Source organism: Poecilia reticulata, linkage group LG16 (assembly GCF_000633615.1).
Source record: "Poecilia reticulata strain Guanapo linkage group LG16, Guppy_female_1.0+MT, whole genome shotgun sequence".
NCBI classification, from domain to species: domain Eukaryota; kingdom Metazoa; phylum Chordata; class Actinopteri; order Cyprinodontiformes; family Poeciliidae; genus Poecilia; species Poecilia reticulata.
Genome location: NC_024346.1, coordinates 7537654 through 7550574, shown reverse-complemented (window position 1 = coordinate 7550574; position 12921 = coordinate 7537654). Strand labels below are relative to the sequence as shown.

At 39.1% G+C, this 12921-nt stretch overlaps 1 protein-coding gene across 5 annotated transcripts in view; it reads right to left on the bottom strand.

Moving 5' to 3' along the window:
* Positions 1 to 12921, bottom strand: part of rftn1b (raftlin, lipid raft linker 1b) — a 140398-nt gene that overhangs the window by 21966 nt on the left and 105511 nt on the right. For all 5 annotated transcript variants that reach the window (XM_017309611.1, XM_017309613.1, XM_017309614.1 and 2 more), the window contains one exon: positions 10311 to 10429. In XM_017309611.1, coding sequence (XP_017165100.1) covers positions 10311 to 10429 — 119 coding nt within the window. The remainder of the gene's footprint in view (positions 1 to 10310; positions 10430 to 12921) is intronic.

The window sequence follows — 12921 nt, the reverse complement described above, 5'->3', positions numbered from 1 at the left end:
AAAAGAAATAAAAATAAAGATCCTGCTTATTGCCCAAGTTCAACATTTACTCCCAACTTATTTTAAACATACCTAACATGGACTGACCCCCCAGAACAGAAAAAAAAACATTACCTGGTATGAATTAATAACTTTTTTAATCAAACCATTAAGCTTGTTTTGTTAAGCTTTGCTTCAATTAGAGGATTTTGTTTAAAACAAATTTAAATAATAACACTAACTTGACTAGGATAATTTGAAATATATGTATAAAAATGCCTTGAAATGACATGTTATAAGATGGTATTATTTAAAATGACAAGAAGTCTTTTTAAGGCTGCTCATCTATTAAACTATCAAAGATAAAGCCCCAGAATTGTGATTAACTTGGAGGAATAAGCATAGTGAAAATTAAGGTTCATTATTACAGCTGAAACCATTTTATAAAAAGATCAATCAGTTATAACTGATCGCCATCTTTCTTTTACTTGTATTTTATTGCTAGCTTTGTGTTGTTGAATGTTGATGAGTGTTATCTTTACTTTCTTTTGTATTTGTGTTTTTAAATTTTTTATTATGTTTCATGTAACCAAAACCCCCGACAAAGAAAAGGTACTGCAATATTTGTTCATACTAAACATGTGTCCCAAATAAACTAATAAACTATAATTTAACTTGAAACTATTTTTAAACTATCAAAACCTAATATGGGTAGAGAAAAGATGCAGCGCCGTGCACCATTATCTGCAGAAACCCCTTTCTTGAACACAACAAGACAAAAACTGACACCGACTCACAAATCTATATAGTCAAAGTCAAGATCAATCTTTAGAGGAAACATATTACCCAATTTAAATGCTGCTTGTGTAAACTTTCAACAAAACTTTACTCAATGGGTTGAGAAAAGTCTGTGTTGTGATTTATGCTGTAAAAGAAAAGCAGGAGCAAAAAGAATAAATCATTTTCTACTCAGGCGAGACTAAACATGGTGACGGATTTATTAGCATACTTGGCTTCAATAACTTAATACAACCAGCAATATAATAAAAGACAAGTTGAATCAAGCTCTGGCCTTGAGAGATAAGGTCAATTTCACATTCAAAGTTGGCTTTTTATAAATAAATTCTGAGAAATGCTTTGCTGCGTCAGTCGACCTTTGGATCAGATTTCATTGTTCCTCTGGTTCATAAATGAGGCTTTTTGATTGTCACAGCACTTTTCAAATGAAACCAACTGTAAAATGCAAGAGCTGAAATGTCTCTTTGACAGAACTGACAATGCGGATGTTCAAAAAGGAAAGTAGTGTTTGCATAAAGAGCCACAGGCTGGTTAAAAAGGTAGGTAAAATCTTTAAAAACCGATTCGGTTTGAAATCAAAGTTAATTCAACTTCAAAAAGCATAAAGTTATTGATTCACTTAAGTAGGATGGATAGGTGTTTATTGTGTTTTCGAACACCCTGTGGAACATTTCTCCCCTCGTCCCACAGAAAGGATGTGATCTCTCACCGTCAGGAAGAGTGCAAATTGCTCTCCCTCTATGTAGGTCAGCTCTTCTCTCACCTCGCTCACAGAGAATAGAGATATGATGAACAGGCGACTCATCAGCTCTCTGCACAACATGTTCGAGCCTCAACATTCACACACCCGACTCAAACAGAATCACACAGACAGGACATGATTTCATAGTCTGAATAATAGCAGAGGATTCACATTAAGCAAAACAAAACAGCATGTTGCCTTACGTGCAAAAACAAAACCTGTGAACGTCTATTGAACCCAATGGACTCTGTGGATTTTTTTTTTCTTTTTTTTTTTGGGAACCCGATTTGCAGGAAACATAAAAACAACATGTTTGTGTTCATCTGAGGTGTCTTTGTCTAAGTCTTAATCACATTTCTTCAAAGATTCCTCTGCTGCCACACTGATGCTGTGATGTTGAACCCTAATCCCATTTTAGACATAATTTAGTTTGTGCCGTCTGTGAAATGCTTCTCTTCAAAGCTGCTGGTGGAAGTGAATTCTTGGAATAAGTGACAACAATGCTGGAACTGTTAAGCTCCCTTCACTTACTTTCACTTTGAACTGCCATTCCTTCAATTTTAACCTTGTCAACAATCATTTTCAGGGGTGTGTATCTCTCTGCAGGGATAGAAACATTCTCTCAAATCTCCCCGTGCAAATTTTCTGGTTTGTCTTTAGGGTCGAGAGTTCAAAGTTCAAGGCCTGAGCAAACCTGTGACTCTACCTAATGACATCCCTCTAAGCTGTAAGAAGATTTTATTTACCCACCAACATTAGTTTCCCAAAGTAATGTCAACTCTATCTAATAATGACCTTAAGCTCTCAGAAAGGAAACGAAGCTGCACATGTTAGAAGTTCAAGTGACTGTGACGTAATGATTAGAGTCACAGCACATAGTTGTGGGTACTGGTGCTCTTATGATCTCATGACTTGAATTAATAAAAGGATGGAGCGGTATGTCTGATTGACCCGCCCTCTACATCACCCAACAGCTTTGGTCGTCACTGGGTTGGAGTTAATCACAGAGTTTGAGCCCAAGATGGGGGAAACAGTCCTCAACATCCACAGGTAGTCCACAGACCAGACACAGAAAACTCACATCTCAGCCAAATTATTAAATTATCCAAAGTCTGCTGCTAATGACCTCATCATTTAAGTCAGGTGACTTTAAGCAGGTAAAAATAGAGAAAAAAGACAAGACGCGTAAACATCAGCTGAACATAGACATACACAATATGACATAAAATAACACCGATACATTCAGATTTTCACTGTAATTTTCTTTTATTATTATTCATTTATTTATTAAAATTTTTTTTGTTCAAGTAATTTCTGATAACTGTATTGGCCTGAAGAATCCACAAGGACTAAACATTGTTTAGCTGAAGCTAAATTGTAATATGCAGAGTGTGGAATTAGGGTATATTTTTTGTTGGAAAATCTATAAAGTTCAAGTCATAAAAAAAAAGCAGGTAAGGAACACATGTTGTGTCTGGATGTGTTCATTTAGTCTTTTTGGAAGACAGGGACAGGATACGTCCTCAGGAAGAAGCTACAAGCATATTGAGTACGCCACTGTGGTAAAGTTGTTAACATGAAGACAACACTTTCAGTGATTAAACGTGTCGAAGCTTCTGGCCTTGCAAATTCACATTCTTACAAAAACACTGTGTGAGAACATTTAGAAATATATTTCAAGCTGTATTCTGAGAATCCGACAAAGCCTATCCCTGCCGTCGTCGACATGTCGGTTCGTCCTGCGAAGTCAGAGTTGCTGCCCTGGAGTTGTCTGGAGCAGAAGGCGGGTGCACTGGATTTAACTGCACCCTAAATTAACGGTGATCAGCTTATAATAAGTTCGTTTGTAACGTTGCACAATTCTGGTTAACATAATAATTAGACTCCTTGGTGCAACTGTCCAAGCTGAAGTCATCAGTACCAGCCAATGTTTGGGAAAAAGACCGGCTGACTTTGTGCAACTTTTCGGACCACATTTCAGATAACGTTCTGTTTTCTGTTCTTTTTATTCTGCATTAAAACATTAAAAATAAACACTAGACTTCTGTCTAGTGTTTGCTGTGAATATAGATAATAAAGCCTATAAATCGCTGTGAAGCATCCTGTTGAGATTCTATGACGTCACAGTGAATAGTCGAAGTCGACTCGACTTATCAGCTTTAAAAAATATGAAGTTGTCTCAGTTTTGGCAGCTGTGGAAATTCAATGTTGCCACAACTGGAAAGTGGAAAGTCTTCTATGTCTGGTTCAGCTCAAACCAGAAGACTGAGATGTGACACGTTCATGTCTTTGCAGTGACAGACGACCAAAACACAGGCAGGAGGAGGCAGGTGAAATGAAGTCGAGAACAGATGCTCTTTGAAAGGCAACTGACAGGAAATACAGATGGAAGAAAGTGAGGGGAATCAGGAACATGGCAGACAACAGAGCAACAATGAGGGACAATAGGAGGATCCATCAAGGAGTGAACTAAACTGGAAGCCTAAATACTGGGATAATTATTACTGAAGCAAGGACCAGGTGAGCATAAAATCTGAATGTGCTGCAGCTGTGGGGGGGAGCATAAACAGCAGCAGAGACTGAGCTTTCAAATATTTTGAACACCCATTTAAGAAAAAGGTTAATTATAAAAAGGAGCCTTCTTGCAGTCAGAGACGGCTCACAATCTATTTGAGGTTTGTATAAGGCACAGGTGTTTTCTGAAAAGGATAATAATTTCTTTACTGTGATTAAATATTAAAGAAACGTTCTGCTGAGCCTAATTAGAGTAGCGAGCATCCCAGTCACATATCTTCTTACATAATGCGATATGGAACATTATTCGCATTTTATTCGTCAAGGTTTGCAGCTACAAATTTGCTATTCCGTGTCAAATGAAACTGAGCAGATTTTTGTTTGTTCGGTTCAAACCAGTTTCACTGAACCCAGTTAGCAATATATGATTGTAAACAAGATTACACAGATGACTGTCTATCAGTGGTGAGAGCTAATATGCTTCTCTGGGGATCAGGATGAAATCATCCTGTAAGAACGATCCCTGATATTGGCAGGGTCAGGTGCTTCGGTCAGGTGCTTCGGTCAGGTGCTTCGGTATTGATCTTTGAACAGCTTTGTTCCTCATTTATGAGTTAACATTTCTATGTTATAATGAGCTTTCTCTGTAGCTGCTGGAGAACTTACTGACTGATTGGTGCCATCATCAACTTCAAGCATTCATCTGTTTTCATTCCCATAGAAATTTCTGGCTGCCTTTGTGTTTAGCTTTGTTTGTTTCGTGGAGGGGCCCATTGTTGTCGACTCGCTTTGTTTTTCTTTCTGTGCAATGAACACAACTAAGTTATTTCTATTCTTTTCTGCTCTTTGTTGCTCCTTAGAAAGTGTTCCTGTCCCAGTGTTTCTAGGGTCAGCAATGTTGCTTTCCTTGTGTAATTTGACATTTTGAACATAAATTTGCTTTATCGAAATACGGCAACTTCGAAAAAACTTGTTTTCTTGCTAAAAAAGTTTTGCCGCTAAGAAGAAAGGGGTGTTTGGTTTTTATTGACATTGATTTATTTTTGCAAAACTGCAACTGATCACACCAATCATGTGATCAATAAGAAGATGTTTCTACTGGTGGAGAAGACAACAATAATGGCGCAGCATGTTTATTAATGACCTATCGAATGAACAAATTCATGTGATTTTAATTGCATTTCTTAATTAAGGGAGACATAGCAATTGCAACATTAAGTTTTTTCAACTTTAGCGGAATATTAAATTAATTTGACTTGAATAATGGCTCAGATGTCATTTTGTTTTATATGAACCTCCCTATGAAATTCTGTTGCCCCAGAAAGCAACTTTACAAAAACCCAAACATGTAATCTTTCTATGACATCTGGAAGACATTTTTCTGCCATTTCTTTGTCTGTTCAAGCATCCCTCACTTTAGCGACGTTCGAAGAAGGAACAACACATGTGAAAACTGCTGAGTGTTGAATTTCCGCTGATGATTTTTCTCTAAAGCCTAAATAGCAGCTAAAGCAGCAGTGACAACAAAAATTCAGAAAAATGTGGTAGAATCCCTGCCAAGTCCTTTAACTGATGCCAAACCATTTGGCATTTCTCTTAAAAAGCAAAAAAAAAAAAAAAAAAAAGCATAAAATGATATGCAAAATGTTCCAGAAATGGCGTGCAATTTATCTACAATGCCATGACAACGTGTTACACTGTTACAGTAAACTGCCTGATGCAACCCTCCGTAAATTATCATACATGATTCATCTCCAAATTTTGTGCTGTGAAAGAGGAACTCTAATAGATTCAAGAAGCAGAGATGAACATTTATATTAGTGGGGCCCAATCCTTCAGACATGAACCCATCGGTCCTCATCAGTAATCCTGCAGCTGGAAGACTTTTCTTGAAATTTCCCAATTCTCATCACATTCACAGATTATTTTTTTCACCCTTTTTTTTTCATTTTGTTAAATATTCTGACCATAAAAAGGAACATTTTCTTGGACCATAATCTGATATTTCAGAGGACAGACTGTTTCTGAAAGTTTCTATCATCTTAAGACATCCGAATTCAGCTTGTGGTCTAAAATGTGTTCCCAATAATGGGCCCAGTACTAGATCTGACAAAACTCAAGTGGATAATGGTGCTTTTAAAAATGCTACAAAAAAAGCATGCTGAAAGGGAAGCTTCTGCGTATGTTAATAACGTCAGACTCTCCTTGCACATCAGATACACAAAGCAGAATATTGGTTCATGTTTTCTCTTCAAAAAAAAAAAAAAAAAAATCTAACACATGCTTGGATGTTTTGTGCCTTCAAAGACAGAAATATAACACGTTCCTGCTAATGCATTGAGGCTCTCTGGATAAATAAATTTCCCTGCAGCGGCTGATGGTGAGCAGACATATTCATTCCAACCCGGGTTGAAGTCTGAAGGCGAATACATTTTGTTTGGTCGTTGCTGCTGTGAAGCTCGGTGATAAGAGAGAGAACATTAGTTTCAGGGAAGCTCCTGTTTTCCTGTATTGATTTTTCCCACAGGACATAAGAGATGAGGAGCCAGTCCTAATTGGAGTTTCTTAGCGGAGGTGCTTGAATAGTTATTCATTTTCTGACACTTCACCGTCTATATTCTACGATTTCTATTCAGGTCATTTATGCCCAGGAAGGAGAACATGTTTAGGATGATGCAGCTTCACATGATATTTTAAGGACAAAAGGCGATGCATTTCTGCAGTTTTTTCCCACAGAAAATCTCTGGTAGCATCACTTTTGATGAAGGTTTATTCTATGTTAATTGCAAAAGGCGAAACTCAATTGTTTTGATTTGTTTAAGCTGGTTGCCAAACATCGAGATGTGGTTGTGTAAGACGACAATAAAAATGGAAAAAGGATTAGTTGCAATATATGAATCACTATAAAATCATCTTATTCTGGTGCAGTCCATCAAACAAAGAAAATACTCATCAATGGGGATTTTGTTATTAATTGCATTTTGTTAAATGTCGTCAAATACTGCTGTAATAATTATGTAAAGCTGCAGTTTACAGCTTTGTAAATAAATGTGACAATTCTCCATGAAGTAAAGTTAAGCAGGATATTCTCTATAGAGTGTTGATGTCAACAACTAGATGCAACATCCAGAATCAACTATTAATACAGAGTTTGAAAACTCAAATGAAGAGAAAAATAAAAAGCACCTGGTGACTTTGAGCATTGTTTTGCAACTGACCTTTCTTCATTCAGGCATTTTCTCTTGCCATACTCCATTCACGTCTTATTGGCAATTATTGCTGCCATTAACTCTGTTTTCTCTCTGCCTTGTTTTCCATAAAAGCTTTGCCTCGACTGGGGATTCTGGGTTTAGTCGCTTATCTTTACAGGACATACTGATCCATTGCTAACCATGAACCTTGTGTACTTTTTGTTTTTCTATTTTTTGGAAAGTGGGTCTCTGTGCATTTGTGTTTGGCTTTGTTGTCTTCTTAATGGAGGCTCATGCCAAACCTTTGTTCTCATTTACTTTGCAAAGTCTGTTTTTTTTTTTCTTTGCTATACAACACAATTCCAGAAAAGTGCTTCTGTGTTTAGTTGCCTCTTTTTCCTAGTTATAGGCAATGAGGCAGCTGTTGCTGCAAATAATGTTATGCACCCCCTGTGATTCTCAATTTCAGTGAAATTACTCCTAGTTGAGTGCTTCTGGGTTTAGCTGCTTGTCCTTGACTGACCTATTGCCTACAAACTTTGTGTACATTCTTTGTTTAGCCTTCCTATAAAAGGTGCTTGTGGTACGCTTCTTTTTTTAGTTTCCTTTCTTTCCTTGACTGGGTCATTGATGTATAGATTAACCGTCTTTATTTCTCTTTCTCAAATAAACTACTTCTGGCTGAGTGTGTCTGTATTTGACCATCTCTTTTCACTCAGCGATACCATTGTTGTTGTTAACTATATGTGTTAATATTTTCAGCATGTCTGTTCCCAGGTTTCTTACGAACAAAGGTTTTGACACTTATTTCCAATTAACGTGAAATATCATGAGGCATCAGGTTCTTATTTTGTTGATCTAAAGGGAACAACGGCAAAATGCTTTATTTAGCTTTGAAAAAGCTTTTCAATTATTCTCCTTTGCTTTACTTTTCCTCTATTGATATAAATGTTCAAACTTTCTCTGCCACTGCATTTAAACATTTTCTCCAAAGTTGGTAATGGTAAATGGACTGAACTTATATGGTGCTTTATCCGATCATTTTTGACCACTCAAAGCGCTTTACACTAGAGTCACATTCACCCATACAAACGCTCACACATTTATACACCGATATGCAGCTCGGTAAGCAATTTAGGGTTAAGTGCCTTGCTCAGGGGCACATCGACACGTGGCAGGAGGAAGCTGGAATCGAACCTACAACCTTCTGATCGCAAGACGACTACTCTACCCGCAGAGCCACAGTCGCCCCCAAAAGAGTCAATCTTATTGTAAACTCCTCCAAGTTTTTTGATCAGTCAGATTTTTTTTTTTGTTTGTTTTGTTTGGTTTAATGTTTCAACTTTCAAATTTATCCTAGAATATTCCAGTGAAATGCAGGAATTATTAAAGCACCTGTGGATCTGATGTCATTAGCAACTCAGTCTTTTTCAAATGCTAATCCTATTATGATTTCTAACCAGTTTATGAATGAAACGATAATATTCTAATACGTTTGTGCAATCGCTGATAAGCAGTCTCCGAGTGGGAAATGACAAACTCCCACTTAACGACAATATAAATGATTGCATGCGCTCTTCTTCGCTGAATTTCATACATTCAACCACCTGTGAGAATATTGGCTGCATGAAACTATAGAAGCATTCACGAGAAGAGATTATTTAACTAAAGACGGTGAGGGAGGAAAACCGACTGTAATTAATATCCTTTATTTTCTATCTTAATGATTACAGAAATGAAACAATAAGAAGCTGTGAGGATGCTTTGCATATCAATTTTAGGCAGTTATTGCAGATAATGGAAATGACGTGCAGCCCTGATCAGCCATTGTGAAAGAGCAAGTGTCAATCTGAATTGGCAGCTCGCTCGAGTGGAACGGCTTTTGATAAAGCCTCCAGGAGCGAGGAGCTGATTGGATCTTCGGGAACACTGGTGACGGTTTGGCATCACTCCTGGTTGGTGTTTCTGAGGAAACCTTGAAATCCATTTAACTGTAACAGTATTACCATTCAGCTCAGATGAGGGGAGGACTGCAAGAGACTTTTTATTGGCACACAAGGCCATCAGCGCCATGGTGGTCAGTCAGAGAGAGACGTATTTTAGAAGGACAATAGTCTCTCTTCACACTTGGACAGCCACAGGCAACAAAAAAGTCCAAATTCAATTACCCAGATAGGATCTCCATGCACATATAGGGACACAAAACCTAAAATCGAACAAATGACGGACACAGACATATGCGCACTGAGCTGCAAGAGACAACATAAAAACACACACGAACAGATGAGAGGACTTTAAACGCCTGCTACCCCTTCTACTCCCATGAAAAATCGATTTCCAACTTGGGACTTGTTGAGAAAAGACACTAATCGGCCTTCAGATAAGACCTTGTATGTCTCTGATAAGACAAACAGCCACAACACATCTCCCATAAAGTTAGATTTGCCAGATTTGCCTTTGGGGTTCTGGGAGTGAGGTTGGCTCAGGGATGAGGTGATGGAGGATGGGCAAAATGTCTCTGAACAAGTCGAATTCAGTGGTAAAGGAAGATTACATTGTGTTATAAAGCAGTCATTACAAATCAGAAGGACCAGGTGGCTCAGCGGTAGAAGTGACTGTCCGAGGTTTAATTCCCGACCCCGAGTCATTTACTGCATGTCCTTCCCTTCTCTTCCTGTCCTTATTCCTGTGAAGCTGCTAATGAACAAAGGCCACTGCTGCCAAAAAAAACTAAACTAAAATAAATAAATAAATAAATAAATAAATAAATAAATAAATAAATAAATAAATAAATAAATAAATAACAATGATTACAAATCAAATCAAACAACTGAAGCCTGCAGCTTCACAAGTGTGAAAAATGTGATTCTCAAGCTGAGAAGTTTAAGGATATTGTTGTGTTGTTCATGAGTGAGGATACATTAATGGACCAGGGTTTTATCTGTGGCCATGAAGGGCATCTATTGTGATAAACAGCTGAGGCAGAAGGAAAAGTTCTCAACTTGCCGGATCATCTCATCCCAATGAACAACTGCAGGCAAGGAAACGGCCGACTTAATGAGTAAAAGACAAATATCTAAACTTACATCAATGATGGTCCACTGTTCCACTACAATGGCATCATACGTCGGTGCAGCAGCGTTTGGCTCACCCTCGCTCGCCTCTTGGAAGATGAAGACGCTTTCCACTGTCTTAGGCAGCAAATCTGTGGAGAAAGTAAAAACAAAATCCAGAAGTTAGAACCATTCTTTTGAGCATTGCAAACTCATAAAATATCCAAGAACACAATTTAGAACAACAACAAAAAAAAGCATCGCCTTAAGGATGTTAAATCAGAAATGGACATGTTGTGAACTTCTTGATCAAAAACTGCAGATGTTTGGGCTCGACAGTAACACAGAGACTAATTGAAGCTCAGGCTCAAGGTGAATTCGGTAGCAGATAGCATGTAAAAGAAGCACTGCTCTATGTCCTGAGGATCAAGACTGAAAACCTCTTTTTCTGAAATGATGAACAGATTTAACTGGTAAAATGCAGCCACAGATTGCATTAAGTCAGTCTATGTTGGATAGATGAAAAATCAGCTTGTTATGCCTACATTAATCACCTGAAAAAAAACTTAAGTATAGAAAGTCATTGCTGAAGGTCTTGCTAAATATCTGCTGCAAACCATGTAAGAAGGTTCTCTGGTCAGATTAGATCAAAAATGAAATGAATCTCAGATGTAAAACTTGCAGAAGCTTAATTAAAGTGGAAACCCCTGGTTTTGGTGGTACCATCATGCTAATGGGATCACTTTCTTGAATAAGAACAAGAAAACTGCTTAATGTGAAGATGGATGGAGCTTAATAAAGGGCAAAACTGGAAGGAAACCAGTCAGGTGGAAAGAACTCTTCCGACATGACATTGATTCTGAATGAACAAGCACAGCTACATATACAAAAATGGACGACTTAACCTAAAGCTGTGCAGCTATTAGCAAATGACATGGTGGCTAATTACAGCTCAGGATCAAGGTGAACCCTGCAGGGGAAATAATTTAAAAGAAGCGCTGCTGTGCGTCTGAATGATCGGGACAGAAACGCTATCCTTGGAGAAATTTAAGTGATATTAGCCACAGATCTAATGAAGCCAGTCGATAAGAGACAAACCTTTGCGACGCCTGCATTCTTCACCTTAAGAAAGCCCAAAATGAGGTTAGCAACACTGACATTGACGCTGAATTGTTTGCTGCTGACCAAATAGATTTTCGAAGCGTCTCTGTTCTGTTGGAGCCTAACAATCACAGGATTGGCGACCAGTACAGAAACACCACTGCGGCCCCTCAGAAACCTCTCTTGTTATTCATTTGATGCAGGAGCTCAGACGCCGCGCACGCTCACACACACACCACGGGCCGAGGTCCGGTCCTCCCAGCTGGCCTGAGTGCTTTCTCATTACAGCCACGCCATTTACACACTAATACAGTTTGCCAGAGCCCGGGAACCAACACGAGACACTCCACATTTCATTACCGAGCCTTAATAATAGAGGGATGAGAGGTGGCTGGAGAGCCTGAGAAGATAGGGAAGGAAGACAGAGGGAGCGGCAGAGCGCAGGATGACAGACTCTTTTATTTCCTTCCCTCCCTGAAAACCCATTTAGGACCCATGCACGCTCAACTGAAGACATCTCTCAGACGTCCACTGGCTCCCCCAAATACAGACATTGTCCGTGTTCACCTCCTCCTGTCCTCTTTGCCTCTTTTCTCTCCAACTTCTTCTTCCCTATCTAAACTGTCAGCCTTCCCTGCCTGGCAGATTTAGTAAAGGGACCGTTTTGGGAAGTGTCAGGCGATGAGGATCGGTGTTGGTTCCCTGCCAGCGCAACAGGGATCACTCAGGTGGGATCAGCACACGGTTCCTGTCTCGCTGCTTAGCCTTGTCTCCGGTGATAATGCACACAGACTCTGAGACGAGGGGGGGGCAGAAAGAGAGGCAGGAGAAGATGGGAACCGGTTGCTGGGGGGCACACAGTCTGTCAGGGGAATCCACCGGGTGCGTGCACGAATAAACATTATCTCGCGCCTATTGACTTGTGAGCTGAGCCGAGCAGCCGGCAGGCCGACTGAGAATAAATTGTTTACACTTGCAAAAAGCACCATGTGCTCTCAGTAAAACTGTTCTCCATCCCCGGTGACTCACATGCTCAAGGTCGCAGGGCGAGGCATGCAAATGTGTCGGAGCTGTTGGACTGGTTGGAAAGGCGGCAGCAGAGAGTGGACTGCCGTGGAGTGGCAAGGTGACAGCAGCTGACACATGGCATCAGAAATCAGCAGCCACAGATGTGCTGACGCATGCAGACTCTTTGGATCCTAAAGGGCTAAATTTAGGTGGTCTTGGAAAAGTCGCGAGAACGTGTGTGTGTCCCAAATACCTCACCAACATGCAAGCAGAATCTTTAAGCAGATATTAAACACACCTCTCATTAGAATTTGTTTTTTATTGGCCTGACAAAATATTCTAATCCTAAATATCATGTTTTCATTAGCACTGAGTGGAAAATCCTCATAACTGGCAGAAAATAAAGGTTTGGAAATGTCAGACTGTGTGTAACTGATCTATATAGTGTGTTTTTCTTCATGGATTAAGTCACTGAAAGAAACTAACTTTTTAATAGTATTCTAATTTATTGAATATGACTGCATATCGATTTCAG